This window comes from Rutidosis leptorrhynchoides, chromosome 7, assembly GCF_046630445.1.
Source record: "Rutidosis leptorrhynchoides isolate AG116_Rl617_1_P2 chromosome 7, CSIRO_AGI_Rlap_v1, whole genome shotgun sequence".
NCBI classification, from domain to species: Eukaryota; Viridiplantae; Streptophyta; class Magnoliopsida; order Asterales; family Asteraceae; genus Rutidosis; species Rutidosis leptorrhynchoides.
In genome coordinates, this window is record NC_092339.1 from 71,882,158 (window position 1) to 71,892,332 (window position 10,175).

A 10,175-nucleotide genomic window follows, 5' to 3' on the forward strand; every position below is an offset into this window, starting at 1 on the left:
GGCAGCTCACCGATCACTTATGGGGTACACTCTGTTGGCCAGCTTCCCTCCGTTGGACAGCTTGTAGGATTCGAGAGCCATTGGGGCCAATCAATCTTCCCTTTCTTGTAGCGTTTCGAAATCCACTCGAAAGACTTTAATTGAATTTCCATTAGAGCGTTCGCCCCATTCCACGATTTGTTGGAAAAAACCTTATGATTACGATTTTGCCAAACAAGATACGCACTCGTCCATTCAACCGCTTGCCATAATTGGCTTCCTGAAGTTGATAGCTTCGTAGGGGCGTTCCCTCGAAACGAATCTCCAATGCTAAAATTTGAGACACCGCCAAAACCCCACCACTTATAGATACGTTCCCACACATCCATTGAATTTTTACAAAGAAAAAAAGTGTGATCTAAGGTTTGTGAATCGTCATCACAAAAGGGGCATAATACGGAGTTTAGGTCAATGCCCCTTTTGTCTAGCTCAACACGTACGGGTAGCCTCCGCCTTAGTAATCTCCAGATAAATATCTCGACTTTTAGTGGAACAAAACGATTCCTTATTGTTGCTTCCTGCAGATGCGAACTATTTGGACAAAGGCAGTTTTCATCGACGATTTTGGAGAGTTCCTTAGTGCTAAAACACCTGTTTCTCGAGAGCTGCCATTGCCAAGAGTCACGTGGTTTATTGGATTTTGCATAATTTGCTAACCTGTTGCTTAGATCAGCAGCTTCGTCTTGAGCTCGGCCTGAAGGCATTCGAGTCCAACCACCATTAAAGATGCAACCATGTTCACTCCACTCAACTCTGTCATTTACTGCAACACTTTTATCCGATTCCAGATTCCAGATGATAAAGGCGCTAGAATTTCGTATTCAAAGGAGCCTCCATCAGCCACGTATCCTCCCAGAACTTGGTTGACTTGCCATCCCCAATTGCTTTGATAAAGGAGTTCCTGAAACCCGCCACGTACTTCTCTATCTCCCACCATGCACACACAATGTTAACCCACACCCCACCCTTGCTTTTTGGCCTGTGTGAGTTGAAAGAATTAATCAGCCCCCCGACCCATGTATAGAGGTGACAATTTTCGCCCAAAACGACTTAGGCTCATTTTTAAAGCGCCACCACCACTTGCCTATCAAAGCAAGATTTTTCCCTTTTAAAGACCCGATATTTAACCCCCCCATTCCCATAAGAGGATATGACATCATCCCATTTGACCCAAGACATTTTTTTCCCCTCACCCGACCCGCGCCAAAAGAATTTTCGACGAATACCCTCAAGATGATCGATGACACTCCCTGGAGCACAAAAAAGTGAGAAATAATATAGCGGTAAACTATGAAGGTCCGATTTAACAAGGGTTAGCCTTCCACCAAACGAAATAGAACGTGCTTTCCACTCCGAAAGTTTTGCATTGAATTTTTCTACTACCGGTAACCAATTCTCCACCCGATTCATATTGCAACCAATGGGAATTTTAAGATACTTAAAGGGAAACTCACCTACATTACAACTCACCCGATTTTCCATTCTTACAACTTCATCTCTCAACACACCCAAACCAAAAATTGAGCTCTTATGGTAATTGACTTTTAATCCTGATACCTTTTCAAAGCATTCAAGAAGTTTCATAAGATTGCAAATATTTGCTCTACTCCATTCACCAATAAAGAGTGTATCATCTGCGTATTGGAGGTGTGAAACCGCCACTTTATCATAACCGACCTCTACTCCTTTGAACAACCCATTCTCGATAGCTTTTTTTGCAAGAATGTTCAACTCCTCTGCCGCAATAATGAAGAGAAAGGGGGATAATGGATCGCCCTGTCTTACCCCTCTTTCGAGAGAAAACTCATTCGTAGGGGAGCCATTTACTAAAACAGAAATCGTAGCGGACTTGAGACATGCCAATATCCATCCCCTCCATTTGTCACCGAAACCCATCTTTTCCATTATGCCCATCAAAAAATCCCAACTTAAACTGTCGAAAGCCTTTTCAAAGTCTACCTTGAAGATTACACTTTTCTTTCGATGTTTATTCAAATAATCAATGATTTCATTAATAATAAGGGCCCCATCAAGTATGTACCTCACTTTAAGGAAGGCACTTTGCTCGACACCGACAAGACTTGGAACCACTTTCCTTAGTCGAATAGAAAGTATCTTGGCAAGAATTTTGTAATAGCAACCTATTAAACTAATGGGTCGGAAGTCATTTAGGCTTAAGGTGTAGTGACCCGAACTTTTCCATGTTTATATATATTAATTGAGATTGATATTTACATGACTAAATGTTTCCAACGTGTTAAGCAATCAAACTTGTTAAGACTTGATTAAATGAAATAAGTTTCATATAGACAATTGATCACCCATGTTGACCGGCGATTCACGAACGTTACAAAATTGTAAAAACTACATGTTGTGGTATATATAGACATATATATATGGTTGACATAAGATTATGATGAGTAAGTATCTCACTAAGTATATTAACAATGTGTGATATACATAAGAAATGAGATTATTAAGTTAAGAAACTCGAAATGATATATATAACGATTATCGTTATGATAACGTCTACTAAATACATATGTATCATATTAAGATATTGATACACTATATTTAACATGATAAAATGATATTTTTAAGTGTGTTAATAATGAACTACATATGTAAAAACAAGACTACTAACTCAAGAATTACGAAACGAGACTTATATGTAACGATTATCGTTGTAACCATATTTTAATGTATATATCATATTAAGAGATATTCATACATCATAATATCATAATAATATAATAATTTAACATCTCATTTGATATAATAAACATTGGGTTAACAACATTAATTGAGATCGTTAACTTAAAGGTTTCAAAACAACACTTACATGTAACGACTAACGAAGACTTAACGACTCCATTAGAATGTATATACATGTTGTGTTTTGATATGTATTCTTATACTTTTTAAAGACTTCAAGACACATATCAAAGTACTTCTACTTAACAAAAATGCTTACAATTACATCCTCGTTCAGTTTCATCAACAATTCTACTTGTATGCACCCGTATTCGTACTCGTACAATACACAGCTTTTAGATGTATGTACTATTGGTATATACACTCTAATGATCAGCTCTTAGCAGCCCATGTGAGTCACCTAACACATGTGGGAACCATCATTTGGCAACTAGCATGAAATATCTCATAAAATTACAAAAATATTAGTAATCATTCATGACTTATTTACATGAAAACAAAATTACATATCCTTTATATCTAATCCATATACAACGACCAAAAACACCTACAAACACTTTAATTCTTCAATTTTCTTCATCTAATTGATCTCTCTCAAGTTCCATCTTCAAGTTCTAAGTGTTCTTCATAAATTCCATAAGTATAGTTTCATAAAAATCAAGAATACTTCCAAGTTTGCAAGTCTACTTCCAAGCTTTCTAATCCATTCCAAGTAATCATCTAAGATCAAGGAACCTTTGTTATTTACAGTAGGTTATCTTTCTAATTCAAGGTAATATTCATATTCAAACTTTGATTCAATTTCTACAACTATAACAATCTTATTTCGAGTGAAAATCTTACTTGAACTGTTTTCGTGTCATGATTCTGTTTCAAGAACTTTCAAGTCATCCAAGGATCCTTTGAAGCTAGATCCATTTTTCTCATTTCCAGTAGTTTTATCCAGAAAACTTGAGGTAGTAATGATGTTCATAACATCATTCGATTCATACATATAAAGCTATCTTTTTCGAAGGTTTAAACTTGTAATCACTAGAACATAGTTTAGTTAATTCTAAACTTGTTCGCAAACAAAAGTTAATCCTTCTAACTTGACTTTTAAAATCAACTAAACACATGTTCTATATCTATATGATATGCTAACTTAATGATTTAAAACCTGAAAACACGATGAACACCATAAAATCGGATATACGCCGTCGTAGTGAAACCAAGGGCTGTTTTGGTTTGGATAATTAAAAACTATGATAAACTTTGATTTAAAAGTTGTTCTTCTGGGAAAATGATTTTTCATATGAACATGAAACTATATCCAAAAATCTTGGTTAAACTCAAAGTGAAAGTATGTTTTTCAAAATGGTCATCAAGATGTCGTTCTTTCGACGAAAATGACTACCTCTTTAGTAATTGACATGTAACTTAAATTTTCGACTATAAACCTATACTTTTTATGTTTGGATTCTTAAATTAGAGTTCAATATTAAACCATAGCAATTTGATTCACTCAAAACGGATTTAAAATGAAGAAGTTATGGGTAAAACAAGATTGGATATTTTTGATCTTTTTAGCTACGGGAAATGTTTAACAAATCTATACAAATCATATCCTAGCTAACTTATATTGTATTATACATGTATTCTAATATATTATGTAATCTTGGGATACCATAGACACGTATGCAAATGTTTTGACATATCATATCGACCCATGTATATATATTATTTGGAACAACAATAGACACTCTATATGCAGTAATGTTGGAGTTAGCTATACAGGGTTGAGGTTGATTCCAAAAATATATATACTTTGAGTTGTGATCTAGCCTGAGACGTGTATACACTGGGTCGTGAATTGATTCAAGATAATATATATCGATTTATTTCTGTACATCTAACTGTGGACAACTAGTTGTAGGTTACTAACGAGGACAACTGACTTAATACACTCAAATCTTTAAAACATAATAAAAAATGATTGTAATTATATTTTGATCATACTTTGATATATATGTACATATTTGTATAGGTTCGTGAATCGATCCGTGGCCAAGTCTTATTTCCGAGGAAGGAAATATCTGTGAAAGTGAGTTATAGTCCCACTTTTAAAATCTAATATTTTTGGGATGAGAATACATGCAGGTTTTATAAATGATTTACAAAATAGACACAAGTACGTGAAACTACATTCTATGGTTGAATTATCGAAATCGAATATGCCCCTTTTTATTAAGTCTGGTAATCTAAGAATTAGGGAACAGACACCCTAATTGACGCGAATCCTAAAGATAGATCTATTGGGCCTAACAAACCCCATTCAAAGTATCGGATGCTTTAGTACTTCGAAATTTATATCATATCCGAAGGGTGTCCCGGAATGATGGGGATATTCTTATATATGCATCTTTTTAATGTCGGTTACCAGGTGTTCACCATATGAATGATTTTTATATCTATGTATGGAATGTGTATTGAAATATGAAATCTTATGATCTATTGTTACGATTTGATATATATAGGTTAAACTTATAACTCACCAATATTTTTGTTGACGTTTAAAGCATGTTTATTCTCAGGTGAATACTAAGAGCTTCCGCTGTTGCATACTAAAATAAGGACAAGATTTGGAGTCCATGTTTGTATGATATTGTGTAAAAACTGCATTCAAGAAACATATATCGATGTAATATATTTCTATTGTAAACCATTATGTAATGGTCGTGTGTAAACAGTATATTTTAGATTATCATTATTTGATAATCTACGTAATGTTTTTAAAACCTTTATTGATAAAATAAAGGTTATGGTTGTTTTAAAAATTAATGCAGTCTTTGAAAAACGTCTCATATAGAGGTCAAAACCTCGCAACGAAATCAATTAATATGGAACGTTTATAATCAATATGAACGGGACATTTCAGTTGGTATCCGAGCGTTGGTCTTTGAGAACCAGAAAATTTGCATTAGTGTGTCTTATCGAGTTTGTTAGGATGCATTAGTGAGTCTGGACTTCGACTGTGTTTTCTTTAAAAATGATTGCTTAACATTTTTGTTGGAAACTATATATTATTAACATGTAAATATTATGTGATATATTAATCTCTTAACATGTTTGATATTGTATGATAGATGTCTACCTCTAGCACAAATCCCATTGACTCACCTAATAATAACAAAGAGTCGAATATATATTCGCAAGATTCACAAGTTTCCGAAGAACCGGAAGAAGAGGAAACGGAACTGGAAGAAAAGGAACCGGAAGAAGAGGGACCAGAAGAAGAGGAACCGGAAGAAGAAGAGGTTCCGGAGGGGGGAATAGTAGGAACCACAGAAAACCGGTCAAATAAAAGAAAATCCTCAACCAATGGACCAAAGTTAATAATGGTCAATGGTGTTTCCGTTAAGGAAGCAAAATATTGGGAAAATTACCAATTTTTCGATGAATCGGATCCTGATGAGGATTCCGATGATGTTATAGAAATTACCCCGACCCAATTTAATGAGGCAAAAGAAAATAATAAGGGAAAAGGCATCAAAATAGAGAAATCTGATTCCGACCCCGATGAACTTTATATGTTCCGTCAACACTCGTATTTTCAATATCGTGACAATAACCCGGGAACCTCTAAACCACCAGGTTTTTCTAAACCAATGTGGAAAACGACGGCTCGTATTAGAGGAACATCATATATCCCTAGAAAATTAGGAAAAAGAACTAAGTCCGAAGAAGAAGAAACCAGTGATTCAGATTAGAGGGGTGTGAGCATGTTGTGTAATAAATGTATTGTAGTGTGCTTGTACTTTTATGTTCTATGTAAAAATTGCTTGTATCGTTTGTTATTACGAATCTAATCCTTGTCTATTTTACAGTATAAAAACAAAATGGACGTTAAGGGGTAGACAACCGAATATTTTAGAAGACCTACCAGAGGATATGATTGAGGAAATCTTGTCTAGAGTCGGTCAGAATTCATCAGCACATTTAGTTATGGCGAAATTAACTTGTCAAACATTTGAAAGACTTTCCAGAAATGCCTTAGTTTATAAAAGGCTTTCCTTTGATAGGTGGGGTATATCACATTGGGGAGACTTTAAGTTACACCGTGTTTTCTTTAAAGCGTTAAATACGGGGAACCCAAATGCAATTTTACGCTATGGGTTAAGAACCTATTTTGACTCAACATATCCCAACATAGGATTTCATGAATTAGAAAGAGCTTCTAACATGCAACATAAAGAAGCATGTTATGCTTACGAGTTAGTGATATTCGCTTCTTACCAAAGTGAGAAAAAGAACATCGGATTGCAGCTTTTAAATAAAACTTTCCCACAAGTGACGGATTCAGTAGTTGGGGTGAGAAACAAGGTTTTTAGATTATTACGGGGCTGTTGGACATTACGAAACCCTCGTCCTTTTGACGACATTACAACATGCTGCCTAGCCAACGGTCATAACGGTTATTTTCCACAAGACCAAGGATGGAAAGTCGTCTTAGTAAAACCAGAATGCATGACTTGTTTCTGGACTTATGAATTACGTGTCTTTATTTCCTTTGCTGAACAACTTGCGTATTAACTAGATTTATCTTCAAAACTGTCCTGTATCATAGTGTACTATATTTCATGTTATATGTAATATAGGGAAGTTGTAAGTTTGAAGAATATTTGTATGTGATATATTATTATAATCAGTTTTTCATATGGAATTGTAGTAGTTGAATTGTATATTAGCTACTAAGTATGAACTTAACTGGTAGGTATTACCCGAATTTAAAATTATAAAACGCTAATATGAAGAAAAAGCTTTTATAAATGAGTTCATATTAGCTACGAGATACTATTGACTACTCTTAATATTCTGTATGATTAAATTGTTTCATTTGACTATTTTGAAGGAAATGGCACCGAGTACTCGACACACCTTGAATATGAGTGAAGAGGAATTTCGTGCCTTTCTTGCTTCAAACATAGCCGCAGTACAGGCCACGCTACATACCAACAATAACTCTGAATCTAGCAATACAGCTAACGGCGCAAAAAATCGTGTAGGATGCTCCTACAAGGAATTCACTACCTGCAAACCTTCGGAATTTGATGGGACCGAAGGACCAATCGGATTGAAACGGTGGACCGAGAAAGTTGAATCGGTGTTTGCCATAAGTAAGTGTGCTGAAGGAGACAAAGTGAAGTACGCTACGCATACCTTCACAGGTATTGCGTTAACATGGTGGAATACCTATCTAGAGCAAGTGGGACAAGATGCTGCTTACGCGCTACCGTGGTCAGCATTCAAGCACTTGATGAACGAGAAGTACCGTCCCAGAACCGAGGTCAATAAGCTCAAGTCAGAACTTAGAGGGTTACGAACACAGGAATTCGATATTACTTCGTACGAAAGACGATTCACAGAATTGTACCTATTGTGTCCAAGAGCGTTCGAAGATGAGGAAGAGAAGATCGACACATTTGTGAAAGGGTTACCGGAGAGAATCCAAGAAGATATAAGTTCACACGAGCCTACCTCCATACAAAAGGCATGTAGAATGGCTCACAAACTAGTGAACCAGATTGAGGGAAGAATTAAAGAACAGGCGGCCGAAGAGGCCAACGTGAAGTTAGTCAAAAGAAAGTGGGAGGAAAACGGTGATAAGGGTCACCAAAACAACCACAACTATCCCAACAATCGCAACTACAACAAACGGCACAATAACAACAACAACAACTACAACAATCATCCCAACAACAATAACAACTGCAACAACAACAACAATCAGAAGCAGCTATGCCAAAGGTGTGAAAAGTATCACTCGGGGTTTTGCACTAAATATTGCAACAAGTGTAAAAGAAATGGTCATAGTGCGGCGAAGTGTGAGGTCTACGGACCAGGGGTTAACAGAACGAAAGGAACAAATGGTGTTGGAATGAGTAATGGCGGAGCAAGTAGTGTCGGAGCAAGTTATGCCAATGTAGTTTATTATAAATGTGGAAAACCGGGCCACATTATTAGAAATTGCCCGAACCAGGAGAACACGAATGGACAAGGCCGAGGAAGAGTTTTCAATATTAATGCGGCAGAGGCACAGGAAGACCCGGAGCTTGTTACGGGTACGTTTCTTATTGACAATAAATCTGCTTACGTTTTATTTGATTCAAGTGCTGATAGAAGCTATATGAGTAGAGATTTTTGTGCTAAATTAAGTTGTCCATTGACGCCGTTGGATAGTAAAGTTTTACTCGAATTAGCAAACGGTAAATTAATTTCAGCAGATTATATATGCCGGAATCGAGAAATTAAACTGGGTAGCGAAATATTTAAGATTGATTTGATACCAGTAGAGTTAGGGAGTTTTGATGTAATAGGTGGCATGGACTGGCTGAAAGAGATGAAAGCAGAGATCGTATGTTACAAAAATGCAATTCGCATTGTACGAGAAGAAGGAGAACCCTTAATGGTGTACGGAGAAAAGCGCAACACGAAGCTACATGTTATTAGTAATTTGAAGGCACAAAAACTAATAAGAAAAGGTTGCTATGCTGTTCTAGCACACGTCGAGAAAGTACAAACTGAAGAAAAGAGCATCAATGATGTTCCCATCACAAAAGAATTTCCCGATGTATTTTCGAAAGAATTACCGGGACTACCTCCACATCGATCTGTTGAATTTCAAATAGATCTTGTACCAGGAGCTGCACCAATAGCTCGTGCTCCTTACAAACTCGCACCCAGTGAGATGAAAGAACTGCAAAGCTAACTGCAAGAACTATTAGAACGTGGTTTCATTCGACCAAGCACATCACCATGGGGAGCTCCTGTTTTATTTGTCAAGAAGAAGGATGGTACATTTAGGTTGTGTATTGACTACAGAGAGTTGAATAAACTTACCATCAAGAACCATTATCCACTGCCTAGAATTGACGACTTATTTGATCAACTACAAGGCTCGTCAGTTTATTCGAAAATCGATTTACATTCTGGATATCATCAAATGCGAGTAAAGGAGGATGATATTCCAAAAACTGCTTTTAGGACACGTTATGGTCATTACGAGTTTATGGTTATGCCGTTTCGATTAACTAATGCACCAGCTGTGTTCATGGACCTTATGAACAGAGTGTGTGGGCCATATCTTGACAAGTTTGTCATTGTTTTCATCAATGACATACTTATTTACTCAAAGAATGATTAAGAGCACGAAGAACATTTGAGAAAAGTGCTAGAAGTATTGAGGAAAGAAAAACTGTACGCTAAGTTTTCAAAGTGTGCATTTTGGTTGGAAGAAGTTCAATTCCTCGGTCACATAGTGAACAAAGAAGGTATCCAGGTGGACCCAACAAAGATCGAAACCGTTGAAAAGTGGGAAACCCCAAAAACTCCGAAGCATATACGTCAATTTTTAGGATTGGCTGGTTACTACAGAAGATTCA

General features: G+C 36.3%; 1 protein-coding gene across 1 annotated transcript; it reads right to left on the reverse strand.

Annotated features, from left to right (window-relative positions):
• Positions 1 to 17: 17 nt before the first annotated feature.
• On the reverse strand, positions 18 to 1,944 carry LOC139859336 (uncharacterized). Its single transcript, XM_071848130.1, has 3 exons — positions 1,124 to 1,944; positions 912 to 1,018; positions 18 to 802 (listed from the first exon to the last, which is right to left on the reverse strand). The coding sequence occupies exons 1-3, from the start codon at positions 1,942 to 1,944 to the stop codon at positions 18 to 20; spliced, it is 1,713 nt and encodes a 570-aa protein (XP_071704231.1).
• Positions 1,945 to 10,175: the final 8,231 nt, after the last annotated feature.